The sequence below is a fragment of the Daphnia pulicaria genome, chromosome 1, assembly GCF_021234035.1.
Source record: "Daphnia pulicaria isolate SC F1-1A chromosome 1, SC_F0-13Bv2, whole genome shotgun sequence".
Lineage (NCBI taxonomy): Eukaryota > Metazoa > Arthropoda > Branchiopoda > Diplostraca > Daphniidae > Daphnia > Daphnia pulicaria.
The window spans coordinates 12,570,122-12,586,352 of record NC_060913.1 but is presented as its reverse complement, the minus strand read 5'-3'; the positions used below and the strand labels follow the sequence as shown (position 1 = coordinate 12,586,352).

At 42.0% G+C, this 16,231-nt stretch overlaps 2 protein-coding genes and 1 long non-coding RNA gene across 3 annotated transcripts in view; all 3 read left to right on the top strand.

Annotated features, from left to right (window-relative positions):
* The window catches only part of LOC124332025 (structural maintenance of chromosomes protein 2-like), a 324,380-nt gene that overhangs the window by 157,731 nt on the left and 150,418 nt on the right, over nucleotides 1-16,231 (top strand). The window lies entirely within an intron of this gene.
* Nucleotides 1-16,231, top strand: part of LOC124337859 — a 639,313-nt gene that overhangs the window by 580,005 nt on the left and 43,077 nt on the right. The window lies entirely within an intron of this gene.
* On the top strand, nucleotides 4,507-12,508 carry LOC124334715. Its single transcript, XM_046789075.1, has 4 exons — nucleotides 4,507-5,823; nucleotides 9,461-9,694; nucleotides 11,460-11,525; nucleotides 11,629-12,508. Exons 1-4 carry the CDS (start codon nucleotides 4,756-4,758, stop codon nucleotides 11,818-11,820), a joined length of 1,560 nt encoding a protein of 519 aa, XP_046645031.1. The 5' UTR covers nucleotides 4,507-4,755; the 3' UTR covers nucleotides 11,821-12,508.

Genomic DNA, 16,231 nt, shown 5'->3' with positions numbered 1-16,231 from the left:
AACCCTTTCGGCTACTAAGCGATTATCGCCCGATTTTCTCCGACAGCGTTGTTACACTCTTCTTCCATCAAGTTGGCCCCGCGCTGCTGGATGATGGTCCGTCACAGGAGAGTTGTGCTAATGCACCCAAAGTGCAGCGCAGCGATTATGGAACTTTCTCCAGCCCCAGCGCTCGCGGATCGCTGAATCTCTTACTGCCACTTATATTATGGATGGAAATTTGACACAATCTTATACATCCGTTTTTGTTTTTTCTTCTGAACGGGCTTAACGTATTATTATTATTACTCTATATATATCGGCGTGGTGGAAAAGAAAAGACGAGCCTCTTTTCTCCAGAGATTTTTTTTATCGAGTTCTTTTCTCCATAATATGTTGTCGTTGGTCGTTTGTCTTATTTTTTTTTTTTTTTTTTTAAATTGCACTTTCGATGTGAACTTTCTTTTTGTTATTTTTCTGCTCGGGGGAAAAACAAATAAAATAAGGAGAGTAAAGAGAGATCTTCCAAATGACCCAGGGTGGTGAAAATCCGCTTTTTTTAAATAATATTTTCCCTGAACAAATCTTTTTGCTCATATCGCTAGTCACGCATAGTTTCATTTCGAGTGTGGGGCCCTCTTTTTTTTTGGCTCGGAGATTTGTCGGTATTTTGTAGGACGACTTCCTTTATTAGCAATCATTTCTAATAGTAGGAAAATGGACGTTTATGTGGGGAGTTAATACTACTTTTAAAAGTATTTGGCCTTTACTGGCGCGTTGGAGATAGAAACACAATAGGCTGCGTGCTCATTGAACTGATCCCATTTAAAGCCTATACGTGTTCGAGACGAATAGCCTTGGTATTCAGCTGCACAGCCGCGCTCGATATTGTGCAATCATTTCGAAATGAACACAATCAACATCCATTAACGTTGTTTTCATTAGTCATCCGTGAACTCGGTGGCGGCCCACGTATAGGCTCTGACGTCTTTCAGATCCATTAGACTATCAATGGGTTGATTTTCTTATCTGGTCATGGCCGCCTTCGTTTAGTCGTGTGTCCACATCACGTATCATTCTGCACAGCCGAGCCGAAACGGGCGACTTTATACTTATCAACTAGCGGCAATACGTAACCTATTATTTATTTTTATTTTACCCAGCTCGCTCGCTCTCTCTCTCTCGCTTTTCCCTTTAGTGTGTGTATGATCTACTACCCTCGGCGGTCGTCCAGAGATGATGATGAAATACTATAGTATATATATCCATCTTTCTCTTTGATACGTTCACGCGAATGTTAAGAAAAAAACGGGCGACGTGAGCGGCATCATGGCAATCAGCCTCGACTAGCTGTGAGCACATCGGGAAAAATGGTCTCAGATTAACCAGGTCACATTCATTATAAATCAAAGAGACTCTGTGCTGCTGTGGCAAATCTCTGTGATGGACTAGATATTTTTTTTCTTTCTTTCCACTGTGGGCAGAAGAAGAAGAAGCCAGCACGTCTATCCCTTTAGCGATGCACATAAAGAAAAGCATCGAGCGTGACTGGCCATATAGCTGCCGCCTGTCCTCTACATGTACGTCTTTGCTCGCTCTACTTTTTTTTCTCCGCTCATATTTTCTTCGTTCAAACAGCAGCAGGAGCGCATCACATAATTTGTTCAAAGGCTTTTGACTAGTCCTCGTGTCATGCTTCAGCAGGTGGTCCACACACACACACCGCCAGCAAATAAGGCATAAACTACTAAAAAAAGAGACACAAGATGTGAAGGACGATATTCCCTCAGAGAAAAGATGGAAAATCCTGATTTTCCGGTAAACCCACACAGCTAGAGAAAAGACGAAGTTGAACAGATTTTTTCCTATAATGTTGGAAAACAGTTATATGGATGGCCAGGAGGAGCAACTTAAAAGGAAAAAAATAGGGTCATATTTATCGAGAGATTAACAAGCGAAGAGATAAAATAGCATCCAACCGAAGCGTTTAGGATTTTAAGAGTAGAACTTTCGCTAAATATTGGAATAGAAAAATCTCTTCGGAAATGATTCGAAACTTTCGTCGTCTTATCGACGAATCTATCTATATTTACACAGCAGATTTTTTTACCTACGTATAATAATAATCATCGACATCTTTATAACGTCGTGTTTCACTTAGTTGGGGAAAAAAATATTTGTGAAATTTCCCTATTCAAGAGAGCAGTCACTCAACTCTGTTGAGTGGAACAATACAATTGCATGGGAAAGATAAAATATCTCGTGAAATGTTTTTTTCTGGGTTAGTTTCTTGGAATAACGTTTTGATAAATATACAATCGGTCCACGCATTTACGAGAGGGCGACGAACTATGTTTGATTGTGACTTTCGCATCTTATTATTTTCTATCGCAACTGGTTTCTTTCTTCTTTTGAATCAATAATAATGTCACTTTCGTTTTCAAATTCTTTGCAGACAGTGATATGCATTCGGAAAGGTATATCTGGTTTGTCAACTGGTACCACCCAACATGCGCCGCTGACGTGCGACCCTATTTTATCCGGTCGTTCAAAATTGCTGATCAACAGGTATAATATTTCGAAATAATCACCCACATAAATGAAATGGCAAGTGTCTCTATTTCGTGAGAAACGAGAGTGAAAGAAATAGTTCAAATAACTTCTAGTCGGGGTCCAACCCATATTGTTTGAATGGCACAAAACAGAATTCTAGTTTTGGTCAACTGACAGGCTTCGTGTCACGATTTATGGCGACAGCTGCTGCTGCTGCGCCCAATCCTAACGAGCTTATACGTGTACTTATAATTTGTTGTCGTGTTCATAGTTGAAAAGAAAAAAAAAATCCCGATAACGGTTCGGTTAAAGACCTAAAAAACTTGAACAAAACAAAATCGAAACAAGTAACAAAAAATTGTGATTCCCAACCAAAGGCTCTCATTCACGCGGATAACTGTAACACACGCATCGCCCAAGAAAAAGAAAAAGGGCATTTTTGGGGTTTTAAAAAATGTAATATTATGATTCGTTTGTGTCGTATTGTTAAACGATGAAGTAGGATAGACCCCACGTAACAGTTCTTGGTTGCTATACACAATGGCTACTTGGTTTATTGAGCGAGTCGCGTTGGTAGTTTGTTAACGGGTCTGATTGGTCTCCGTAACAATACCGTATATACTTGTGTCAATCCTAATCAACCACATTCACGTTTCTCATCGATGGTTCACGAGAAAAAAAAGGCTCTGGAGGAAGGCGATTTTGTACGATGTGATGAGGTTTTTACGGTAATTTCCCTTTCTTTTAAGAAAAGTATTTGAGTTCGTCTCGACTGCTGGCCGTTACGTTATGGCGTTATGTTTTTTGGGCTTTTTTTTTGACGACGCGGTTCAGACAATCTTTGAATGACGTGAATCGCTATTCTTCCGGGACTGCCCGCTGAGACCTGGCGTGCGAAACAAAATGGTAGAGAAACACAGTCGTCTAAACGTAGTACGTGTGTCCGTCAAACACAACGGGAGAGCCACAGTAGGACCGTCCATTGGGAAAATGAAATAATAACGTGACTAAACTGCGTCCTCAAACGATTTTACGACGTTAATCCGGTAAGAAGGAACGAAAACGATCAAATAAAATGGAGATGACCGCGCCGTGTATAGTAAAGAAAAAAAAAAGAGACCATACGACGCCATAGTAGGTAAATTGATTGTTATTAGAGCTGTTAGCTCTCGGTCAAGCTCTCGCTATAGTAGCCAAGGTTCCGTCCTTTATTTTTATTGTTTGCCATTATTATCTCGACCGAGCTGGAGTTAACGGTACGAAAGGACAAATGACCAAAAGCTGCCTTGTTATAATTGTTATCAAAAGCCAGGCTAATTGATTGCCCCTTTGTTTTCTGAATTAGCCAACAGCGTTGATTGACCGCCGTCGGAATTTGTCTAATTAGAAGCACTCTAGAGTGATGCAGCGAAAGAGTAATCAAAGTCGTAAAACTTCAATATACTATACACGTCTATAAATTTACTGGCCCGTGCCGCTCTTTTCCGTCCTTCCGGGATGTATTTTATTCGGCGGCAGCAGCAACAACAACTTCCGCGAAAAAATGGAGGCGGCGGCCGCATGATGACCATCGGAGAGCAAACGATTAGGAGCGCCTAGATATTTTTTCTCCCTCTCCACAGTGTCTTATTATTACATTCTTCTTCTTCTTTCTCCGGTCCTAACTGTTTTTTTCTTCTTCTCTTCAGCAGGATACTGGCCGGCCGTGTGTTTATCGTGCCCGTTAGGTAATGGCAGGGGCCCAGCTGAAAATGTCCAGCAGCCAAGCCAAGCAATACTACTATAGTGGGAAGACACCTGTTGTCTGGAACTGTCGGAGCAGAATGAGAGAGTTGGGGCTGTAAAGGAGAAGAGACGCCAACGGCCGAGCCAATGGTTATATTGTTCGTTACGTCTACAGTATTTCCACCTGGCGTCTACTACGTTGTAGCTCCTCCTAACACAAGAAGAACCAACCTCCTTTTTTTTTTGATATTCCGGCCGAAAAATTTTTTCGACGTCTAAACTATATAAGAGAACGGTGTTCCAGTCAGTGTCCCAGTCACTCGTTACCCGACCAGCGCCGTGTGTCGAGAGCAGCAGCAGCTCTGCTTTCTAATTCCGATTGTGTCCAACCTCCCACCCGCCTCCCAACGTGACACAGACTGAATAAAAGATAACAAGTCACGATAAGTGCGACGAGATACCGGAGTGAATAACAACAACTAAATTCGTTCAGAATTGATGGCGTTATCGTCCAAGTCACATCATCACTCCACGTCCAGCAGTTCGGCCGCCGTGATGATGAAATTCAAGTGCAGCGAATATTCGTCGTCGGCAGCTCATCAGAACTTGTCGTTCCAGTCGTCGTCCAGCGACGTGACAGAACAGCCGAAGAAGCGCCAGCAACAGCAGCAGCAGCAGCCGAGTCAATTGTCGAGGGAGCTGGACGATTGTTCGAGCGTCAGCAGCAGCAGCAGCAGTCTGGTCAACTCTGATTTCTATTTCTTCGCTAATAGAGGCGTCGGTGCTGGTAAGGGCAAAGGGCCGGATGAGATCAGCAGCGAAACGGTGGACAGCGGCCTGTCGTCCGACACGGAAGGTTTCACTCCGCCGCCGTTGCCTCGCCGGGCCAACAAGAAGGCGGTGGCTCCTTGCAAGTCGGAGAAGCTCGTGATGCTTATGGATGATTCGCAGTCGGACGTCAGCGCCGATTCGCTGGCCCTCAACGACGACGCCCAAACGGAATTGACGTCGTTGGCCAGCAGCAGTGATTGCGGCGGGCTAGACAACAACAATGCCAGCCCGTTGACGGGACGTAAACAAGCTCTGCCCAGCAATCTGTTGACTGAGATTCGCACCAAAGCCGTCAAGCTCCATCACTACCAGCAGCCGCAATCGGTCAAAGAGCTGGGCAAAGCCCTCGACTCGCAATTAAAACTCCAGCGCAGCAAGAGCTCATCTGTGCCGCCGTCACGTAGCCGCAGTCTCATTCTGCCCATTCCGCCACAGCCTCAGCAGCAGCAGCAGCAAATCGCTCCGTCGTCGTTCGACCCGTCCGACTGCTACTACCAGCGGTTCCACATGTGCGAGTACATCGAAATCGACAGCAAAAACAACAACAACAACATCAACAACAGCAGCCAGCCGGAATCGCCGATTGACGACCTGAGCTTCGTCGGTTTAAAAGACATTTTGAATGTCGAGAAGAGTGGCCAAACCATCAGGAGCCACAAGAGCGGCACGGTCCGCGGAGTGCGGAACCGCGTCCGAGCCGGAATCACCACCTTCCTCCAGGGCAAGACCTTTAAGGTGAGAGCCAAATATTACCGGGTGTTTTACCGTTTTTTACTTCTTACCTCAGAAATGTCATTTTCTTTTTCATTATTTCGCCTTCCTTTTTGTGTTAGTTCTATGGGGCGCGTGTTATCATTGTCCAAAAAGCACTCTACACGTAGATGGATAGATAATGGGGCCCGTTTTTGTTCCCCCGTTGGGGCTTTTTTTTTAAAAATCCTTGGCCATGTAAAAATTCTAGCGGGATACAAATTTAATGATTCCTTTTGATGCTGGCGTACACATTTAGACAAAAAAGAGGAGAAATGTTGGATGGCTGTGTCGTGATGACGACGCCCATTCGACCGCTTTCTCCGCAAGAATCAGAGCAAGCAGTTTGGTTGTTGTCGAGCATTTTCTTTGGCCCAACGGTTCGTTCAAGTTCGGCTGCTTGCAGGACCTGCCAGACATGCTCTATTCTCTCCCTCTCTCTCCCGTGTAGACGTCGTACCGCTGCTTGTCCCGCGTTCAAGTAGCGGTAATGCGTTAGACGATGTGTAAGAGACTCGCCATATCGCACTGCATACCAAAAAAGATCCAGACGCTCAAAAGATTATTACATTTTTAAAAAGATAAGAAGCCAACGAGAGTTGTTTATTGTTTGATAAAAGGGGGGAAATAAAAAAACTCATTTTGGTAATTGAATTTTTAAAAATATAAATTCCCCATTCGCATCGCAGGTTATTGGCGTCTTTACCGGATATTGAGGAAGTTATTATTTTTTTTTCAATTGGCAAAAGTTATTAATAAAAATTGAGGGGGGGGGGGGGAACAAAGCGTTCTAGCCCACCCAGCTCAGGTCTCACGAATTATTTTAGCGATTTTTGTAACAATCGGATGTGCAACTTTTGTCGAAATTGTTATGGTGAAAAACGGGCTCCGTTTCAGATCTCACGGAATTTTCTGGGTAATAATAATAATAATAATAATAATGCTCAGATTTCAATTCATTCCTAAATTGCAGCTCCTGTCTGTTATATAACGTAGAGACAATATATGTAGAGGCGAATTCATCGTCTAACGTGTAATCTTTCCCTGACAATTTCCTCATAAGAAAAAAAAAGGTAGCTGCCTCCAGGTGCGAATCGATCTCGTCGGTTAGTAACCTGGGAATTTGTTTCTTCTTCTTCTTTTTTCGTTCTCGTTTTTTTTTTTTTTTGGTTCGGATTGTGTATCTTTTCCTTTCGGCGTGTTGTTTTCCCCCCTCCGTTCGTTCGTCCATCCATTATTACCAGGCTGTACGTGGCTGCACGTCTGTGCTCCTCCTCGCCTGCGGGGACTGATTCCGTATAGTCTCTCCTGTTCGATGGATGCGCTAGAATGCGATAACAATCAAAGTTCATTGGCTCTTTTCTCTTTTGTTTCAGCACTTTTCTTTTTACCTCCTTCACAATTATAACAAGAACCTGCTGGAGAGCTTTATAGTCCCCAGCATTTTCTTATTGTCTAAGCTCTTTTTTTACTCTCTTTTCTCCGGATCAAAAAGAGTGAAAGGACAATAGAGTCCGTCGAGCTCTTGTTCAATTTCCATGGTTACCCCCACGACTGTGTATAGCCCGCAGAGCTTTGAACCGCATCTTAAAGCCTCGTGACCATTTCGATATTATGACGCATTTCCCAATTTTTTTTTTTTTTTTTATCCCGGCTCTCTGTCCATAACAAACAGATTGCACTCTGCGCAAGATAAATAGAGACGACGCAAGATAAATATGTACGACGCAGCACGTTGTAGACCGGATTTTCATGTTGTACGACGTAATCATCGTAATTCGAGGGATTATCAGGAGCTCAGACCAAGGCCAACTTGTATATAAATAGAATCGGAAACAAAAACAGATTGGCATTCCTATGACCAGCGCACGTGATAAACAAGGAACAAATAAAATAAAACAATCATCTGTTGCGCTATGAACTATCCGGTTGACATTTTTATTCCGTTAAGACGTTTGTCATAATAACGGTTGTTGCGTAAGGCGATTTTTTGGAGGGGTCCCTTTTTCATCGCTTTTTTGTTTTTTTCCACCTGTTGACGAACACGTTAACAGTGTGTGTGGATGTTATATTATTCCACAGAGAGAGAGAGAGAGACACATACGTCAAGACCTAATCCCGCTACAGGCAACAAATGTTTGAGAATAATCAACGAACCATCTGGCTGTCACGCTCCGAGCCAAATCGGGAATGTTCTTTTGTAGAGGCCACAACGAAAAAAGGAAGTCGGAAAGAAAAAGAAGAAACGAATAATAATAAGAGCTAGACAAGATAAATGAAGATTTTGTGGCTGGTTTCACTCGATTGACTCCAATTGATCTTGACGACTCTTTCTCGAAAAAAAAAAAGTGTACATAGAAGAATGAAATGACAAAAAGAATTCCCGTTTGGGTGGAATGCGCATTACATTACCAAACGGAAAAGAAAAGAACATAGAACGGGAGATTTTTCTTCGCATCGATTGATTGGAATTTAATGAAATTTGCGCAGAATTTTTTGAATAATTGTTATTACGGTAACTCGATAGCGCGCTCTTCCGCCATTATTGGTGGCGCAAATTCGGCGCAAGAGACAATTTAATCGTTCGTTTCCCGCGAATGATTTCCCACTACCATCGAATTCTACACGAAAATGTGTTGGTTTTTTTTTTTTTTCGCAAATAAAAAAAAAAGTTTGGCTGTTGAAATGTACAGGAAACAAATAGCATTTAGCAGGTCAGCCGTATTCTCCCAACAATCCCGCCGTAGTAAACAAGGATATCCATTCCGCGTGAAGAACCCACAGCGGGAACGGGAGAAACCAAAAAAAGCTGTTTCCCTTTAACTAGAAAAGTTCATCCTCGTATTTTTCTTTTTTTTTTCGTTTCAACGGCCTATGCGGAAGCGTGGGCGAGTTATACAAACAACAACAACACGTCCTCTAAGAAGAAATGTCACCGCCAACCGAAAAAAGGAAAAAAAAAAAAGATTCCCATGGGAAATGAAGTTTCCGTTTCACCGGGCGATCGTCGAGCGCGCGGGATAGTTCAACGAGTAAAAAAGGATTTGATTCTTTTTTATTATTTCTTTTTTGGTCGGTTGGTTGGTGCAGGCGACAATGATTGGACTTGGTCAACTATAAAACCCAACAAGAAACGAAACCAAAGTACGACAATCAATAAGTTTTTTAAACGAAAATTCGGGATGGAAATCGATAGCGGCCGGATCTGACGTGATGTTTTCTCTTACCCCCGCGAATGACGCAATAAGCTCCCCAGCCGAAAGGCTCGTCGAATAAATGGGCCAATCAGAGCCTTGAGAGATATTATGTCTATCACAATCTGTGATCTTCAGATACTACTAATGAGGGACTGGTAGTTGAGTCTGAAAAAGTCGGGATCGTTCTAGTTACGAATAGTCATCAGACTAACTATTGTACACATATTGCATCAATGCCCCTCCCCAAGCTTTTATCCTGCACGTACAATAGTCACGAAGCAATCACGATTTCCCTTGATGTCTATGGCACCATCGTTGATTACCTTCGTTTTTTCCCCGTGTCACATTACATGCGTCAGTAGGGAAAACAATCTAAATCATCATCATCATTTGTTTTCTTTCTTTCTTTCTTTATTTGTTTGCAGAGTTACGCGGAACGGGAGCACGGCAAAGTGGTGGTGTACACGACGTCGATGGGCGTGGTCAGGCAGACATTCCAGCGCTGTTTGCAGGTGCAGCGCATTCTGGGCACGTTGCTCATCAATTACGAGGAGCGCGACGTCTCCATGAACCGACAAGTGCAACAGGAACTCAAGGAGCGGATGAATCGCAATCGCATCGTCATTCCGCAAGTCTTTGTCGAGGGACAGCTCCTTGGCGTGAGTCACACACTATTTTATTTTTTGTTATTATCCTTATCCTTATCACACGTTAGAAATGATCGTCTGAGCCCCGCACAAACGCTCGAGGGTTCCGATTCCGGTGAATCGCCTTCTCAACTGACAAAATGTGCAAGGAGAAACTTATCAAACGACTTGGTGAACTTTCTGTCGCTCTCCGAGGGATCGGCTTGGCGCGTGCCTTTCATCTCTACAAGTATTGATCCCCCTGGAAAAATAAATATTAGATGAGGGACTGTTAGACTTACCTATCTAAGGTTAACCATTTAATAATAATAAGGTCATCTTTTTAGTGATGACGAGCTGACGTCACCAGATGGCCTTTTCGAATGTAGCATCTTCCTCCGATCCTGTTTTGATACTATGTGTTGTCGCATCATTGTGACGTACCGTTCCGAGACTTGATACTGACAGTCGGGCCGTATCAGCTGCTGGATCAGCAAGACACCCAGTTGTAGGTCAGGAGCTAAAAAGAGCAGCCGGTCCCTTTTAACCGACTGCTGAATAGAGAAGATGGCCATGTGACTCATCTCAAAGCTATTCTTTCCGTCCTCGCTGACTGTCTTGATATGCCCAGCGCTGTGACTAGCACTTTTATTCTGTCGAGAGAAAAGGAATAAGTAGATCGTCCCCCCAAGATTCCCAAAGTTAACACTGATGTATGTGATGTGCAGCCGGGCACATAGGAGGCCCATTTCCTCTTCGTCCTTTTTTTTCTTTCATTCTCTTCGAAAGAAGAAAGAAAGAAATAATAATAATAATAATAAAAGGTAGACTCCCCCCCTCTTTGGTATAGGCGTCTCGACTGGCCGAACACACGTCACATCAACCGCCTTCACGGATTTAACCTAATTTCGTTTAGACTCTGTTTTCTTTTGAGCTGGTGGGCATCGTCAGTCGTCCCGCACCTTCGGGCGAAGGGAATTTCCTGATTATTATTTGTCGTGTGATTACTTTAGATGTACGTATATGTAGCCTATGTAGTTGAGGTGCCGGCTATAATGCGGAATCGTGTCAGTTAATGAGTGCAAGCCAGCTGTTTTTCTCTCACTCTACACAACAAAACACTTTGAAATTACTTTTTCGGGTGAAATAAGGTGCTACGCCATCAAACATATTTCGGATGAACAACCGAAAATCATCTTGACCGGTTTATGTTTTATCTTTTGAAAAAACGTGAAACGCTCGCCACCTGTTAATATTTTTGTTTCCTTATTGAGAAACGGGGGTAGAACAATTTAACTAACGGCTCCAAAAACATGAAGAACAGACAGACTGAGAAAAGAAAATCAATACTCGTGGAGATGAAAGACAAACGGGATATATTCAAAAAACTGATAAAAGAAATAATAAAAGAAACGTCGTATCAATTTCAAATTCAATTTCTTCCCCCTTCCTTTTTTATCGTCCAGAAAGAAAAGGGTTGGCTGGCTGCAATGCCTATATAGACAAGAGTTGCTGTCATGAAAGGCTCTACTATATGTATCTATAGCCATGCCTTTGTATATCTATGCATAATATGAAAAATCTCAATAAATCTCCAGCGAGTCTGTGAACCTCTAATGGAATATCGTAGAGTTTACGGACTGCATACGATCGTTTGATATCCTCGGGCGTAATAACGACATCAGCCCGGGCCATTTCAAGTGTAGATTATTCTGTCGTGAAAGTGACGCTATATACCCTTTGAAAAATGTCATTTTTGTTTTATTATTTATAAATTCGGAATTTTGTTCTTCAACAGGACGCTGACGCCATTGAAAAATTGAACGAAAGTGGCGACTTGAGGCAGATCCTTCGCCGTTACAAGGTAAATCATTTCACTCTACGCTCTGTAATTATTATCCGTGGACAATGTGTTTTCAAAAACAAATATTTATTATTTTACTTTTTTTTGTTGTTGATTTAAAAAGCGCGTTGGACCGGAAACCATCTGCGATTCGTGCGGCGGCTACCGCTACCTGCCGTGTTCCGTCTGTTCCGGCTCTAAGAAATCCATCCACCGCAACCACTTCACCGCCGAGTTTGCGGCTCTCAAGTGCATCACCTGCAACGAAGCGGGTCTCATCCGCTGCGTCGCTTGTTCATCCACTTCGCCCGCTTGATCCACCAGCTTCTCTCCAGTTTACTCCGCACAAAAGAAGAATAAGGAAAAACCCAACTAATAAAAAGCAAACCGGAAATCTCTTTCTTTCTCTCTCTCTCTCTTCTCTTCCAATTTTTATTTCTTATTTTTCTTTTTTCCACTTAATCATTTTTCCACATAAAAAAGAAAAATTCATCCACTTGAATTTTGTCGGTCGTTTTCTCCACTCCCAAGTAATCCATTTTTATATAACAAGATTATTTTTTATCGCGTACAACAACATAATCTGGAGTTTCAGTGTGTGTCCTAATGGGTTTCATTTTGAATGCAATTCCTTACCAATCGAGCGCCAACAAGATGTCAAATCGTGTTGGCGACTTTATATAGTTGTGCTTTACTACTTACACTCGGTTTGACCATGTCATTTTCTACATTTTTTAGGATAAAAATCAATTTTTCGAAAACTAACAAAAAAACAAACAAACAAATGGAAGCGACGATTCAGAGACGTGCAAATGTTGCGTGCGTGTAGTGTGCTAGCTTTAGATTTCTTAGACATAATATCCACCACCAGTTTATTAGTTTCTGTGTGTACATGATCTGTGATATGTATGTCGAATGAATGTTGATTGACTTTCCACAAAATTTTTTTGATTTCCAAATTTTGACTGTGGCAATGTAATACAGACAGAGAAGTGAACATATGACAATTTTACCATCTCTATTGGAAAATTGTCAAAGGGAAATTAAAATATACTGTACACTACTAAAGCCTTTGACTGGAAAGTCTCATTTGAAAAAAGAGAACATGTCGAGACGAACGAGTTTGTGCATGATGAAATCATCTCGTTATTTGCATATATACCGCCTGGTGCTCAATCTAGTCTATCCTTAATAACCAAAGATTCAATTTCAAATTGACAAAGGGGAAACGATTCGATTTTATCCGCGTAACTTTGATGCGTACACAGACATCAGGATAAATTAGAAATTCTTGTCTGAATTGATTAGATACGTGTATTTAAATGTGACCGTGCTGGCGCAAGCTAAACTCCGCTCAAGTACTATACATTGTCGAGTGCTGGGGTTTCGAAGGAATCCAATTACCCAATTCCGTTTGGTACGTCATGTACGTCATGCACAGGCCTAGCTGAGACGACTCGATAGGCTGTTAGGGGCCATTGTCGTCACATTATACCATGTAGTACATCTCTCAATCACGAATATAAGGTCAGGACTGCCAGCGCCAAAAGTCTATCGAGAGTTTCCTAATAAAAATATTTTTAAAACTGATCTTTGCGCAGGCTGCACAAGTGTATACTCGTACATGCGTATGTGTATAAGAGATGACTCTAATAGATATTCCGTAAAAGAGCTGTGAGTATTTCGTTCTATCGATCGAAAATGTCTACAAGAAAATCATCAGCAATCCGTCCGCGTTCGGTGGAATTGTATTTTTTTCCCGGGGACTTTGACGGGCTGAACATAGTTGTGATTCGGATTTCCAATTCAATCCACGCACTAGGCTATATATATCTATCTATTGCGCTTTTAACCTCCCTCCAGCAGAGAAAAGGAGTTGCGTTTCGATTTTCATTTGAAATCTCCCCGGGGGCAAAGGCCTGGGGGATATTGGAAGAAGAAGAACTCTCTATATGTTGCCTAATAGTCTTGTATGGGTTGTCTATGCGGCCAGAGTCGTCGGCCTTGTTATAGACTCCCACCAGTACGTGATTACACATACTAAGTAGACGCCTGGCCCTTCTATTGGGATGTATGGGCGGGCAATTTAAATGAAAATTATAGCCAGAAAGGCACACACATGGAAACCAAAAGATTTCAGGGCGAGATGCTTCCGAGAAGGAAATCCTTGGAGGACTGATGTAGTAATTCAAAAAGGATTGGGCCAGCCAGTGATACTGCCGCTGAATGGAAACACGTGGGTGGGTGGGTTCCTAAGATACTGATTGAAATTGTCCTCCTATAGTCTCTTGGCTCTGCCTTTCTTGATGAAGAGAAATTATGAAAGACAATAGAGAAAATGGAAATTCTATTGTTGAATCTCTTTTTCAAATGATTTCTTACGAAACTATAAACTCCCGGGACTGTTGAGCTGAAGCCAACAATTTTCTTTTTAGTTTTCATCTCTAACAGGGGGAAAACTCGGTTATGTATGTATTACTATCTTCTTTTGGCACAGCAACAGCGGGACAAAAGAGAGAAACGAATAGCACCCTGAAAAAAGCCAAATATAATAACAACATTGGTAGCGAGCCAGGAGCGCTAGATTCGCCTGGCAATAGTGATGAATACTACTTTTCTTTTTACTATTTTTTTTTTCCAACTGGGTGAGTCTTTATTTGATATGTCGACATTGCATTCCATAGCAACAGGTCTATAAAAGACTATCCGATGGCCTTCTGATTTCCGCATTATAACACCATTTGCTAAAGACATCATCATTCCAGCATCCATGTATTTTAAAATAAATGAAATCAATCATTTAGTAGCACGGATTTGATTTGTGACACCGAAATAGAAGATGGAATTAGACAGCAGCGTTTTTATAGTTATTTGTATTACACATGCGCTTTCTCGTCCTATGTGGCGCAGTTGCAGCTTTCGTTTGACTAAAGGGCAAAGAGCTCAATCATTCTTGATGAAACGCAATCCATTATTTCCCTTTTGACCCCAAAAAATATATAAGAAGGTCTCGTGATGGATAAGAAACTACTACTGCGATTATTATCCCGGCTTATTTTCTACGTAATGGCTAAATATAAACGGTCCGGTGTACACAGCCGCTAGTCTTATATTATTGTGTAGACGGATTAAGGATACAATATCTCACAGTGACATCAACCATTATTAACAATTTAAGCTTTATTTTTATTTTTTTTTTTTTTTTGCTCTACAGATAGCTTATTCCTACTATATTACACTACTAAATATTGCAAATCTACTCAGCCCTGTCGCTCGGCTAGACATATGGTTCAGAAATGTATGATGTTGTTGGACAACCAGGCACAATGTAAAGGAAAGTAGGATCAATTTGATAATTCTGACGGCAATACGGGCGGAGGCAGAAGACCAAGAGATGGAAATAGATATGCTTACGTTTATATAAATATTCTCGCAACTTTATAATAGATAATTCGAAATATAGGAGAGAGAGAGTCAGCTTGTTGTCCAACAGTCGGGAGGGACCGTGAGTGGCACACTTCAATAGATCGAGTCTCTCGTATTCATTATAATGACTCGTACATTCTAAAACCGCCCACATCGTCCCAAGCCTCTCCTAACAAGAATGCACAAGTGTAGGTCTTACGTAATGAAATAATGGGCGTCTTCATACAATACAACAGTCAGCTGCCGCCTGCAGTATAAAATGTTATTGAAATATTCTACACAAGTTACATCTCCCGCCTAGCGAGAAGGATATTATTCGGCTGGAGATATATAGCACCAGAAGACCGCAAAACATGTGTCTCGCATCACAGTATTATTAAATTTCTTACGTCTTTTGATGTAATACTACTTTCTCTATAACTTTCATATTTCGACTATTATTCTGTTCATATCTAACCACTATCTGCGCATCATTCGCACGTGTATGCAGCTGCCTATTGGGTCCAAGTGATGACGTCGATCCGGCACATATATAGAAATCGACTCGGAAAGTGTGGAATAGAAGCAGGGCCCATTCCTGCATCTCTCCAAATACGCAGCCCGCAGAAAGCAAATTGAATTTTGGTGCAATAAGTCTGCTGTGTGTGCACAGTGCAGAAACGTGGTAGCATCTACACTATATTCCTTGCTATATGGCTGTTGTATTTCGACGCATTAGATGCGGATTGGATTCCATTTGCCGTGGGTCTTTGTCTTGTTAGAACACATCCCATACCGCATCCAAATAGAATATCTGTTATTTATACTCGTCGACGTCCGTCTGTATGTAATGCGCAGTAGTTGTATGGCAGACGTAAGTATATACATTTAGAGTAAATACGTATAATACGGTAGTATATCTATCCGCACCGAGAACATGTTCTCTCTCTTCTATTCTGTTCTTTGAACGGAATTGATTGTCATCGTGCCGTCGTCTAGCTCTGCTGCGACGAGCTCGGTCGACTGCATTTTCGATTACAATAGCCATCGGAGATCGAACCGAGGGGTCTGTCATCATTCTAGACTAAAAAGAAGAAAAAGAAGAAGCTGCTACGTCTAGACGTCAACGAAATGCACACATGTCTTCGCTCTTCAAAGAGTACCAGAGGGTCTCTACATCATGTACGGAGAGAGAGAGCGGAACCAGATATAAATCGACCGATAAATAAAAAAAGAGGAATAACGTCTTTGTGTGTCTACCGAAGAATATTAACAATATAGCTTTACGTACGCGGTTATGGGTTAGACGTCGTCACGAATCT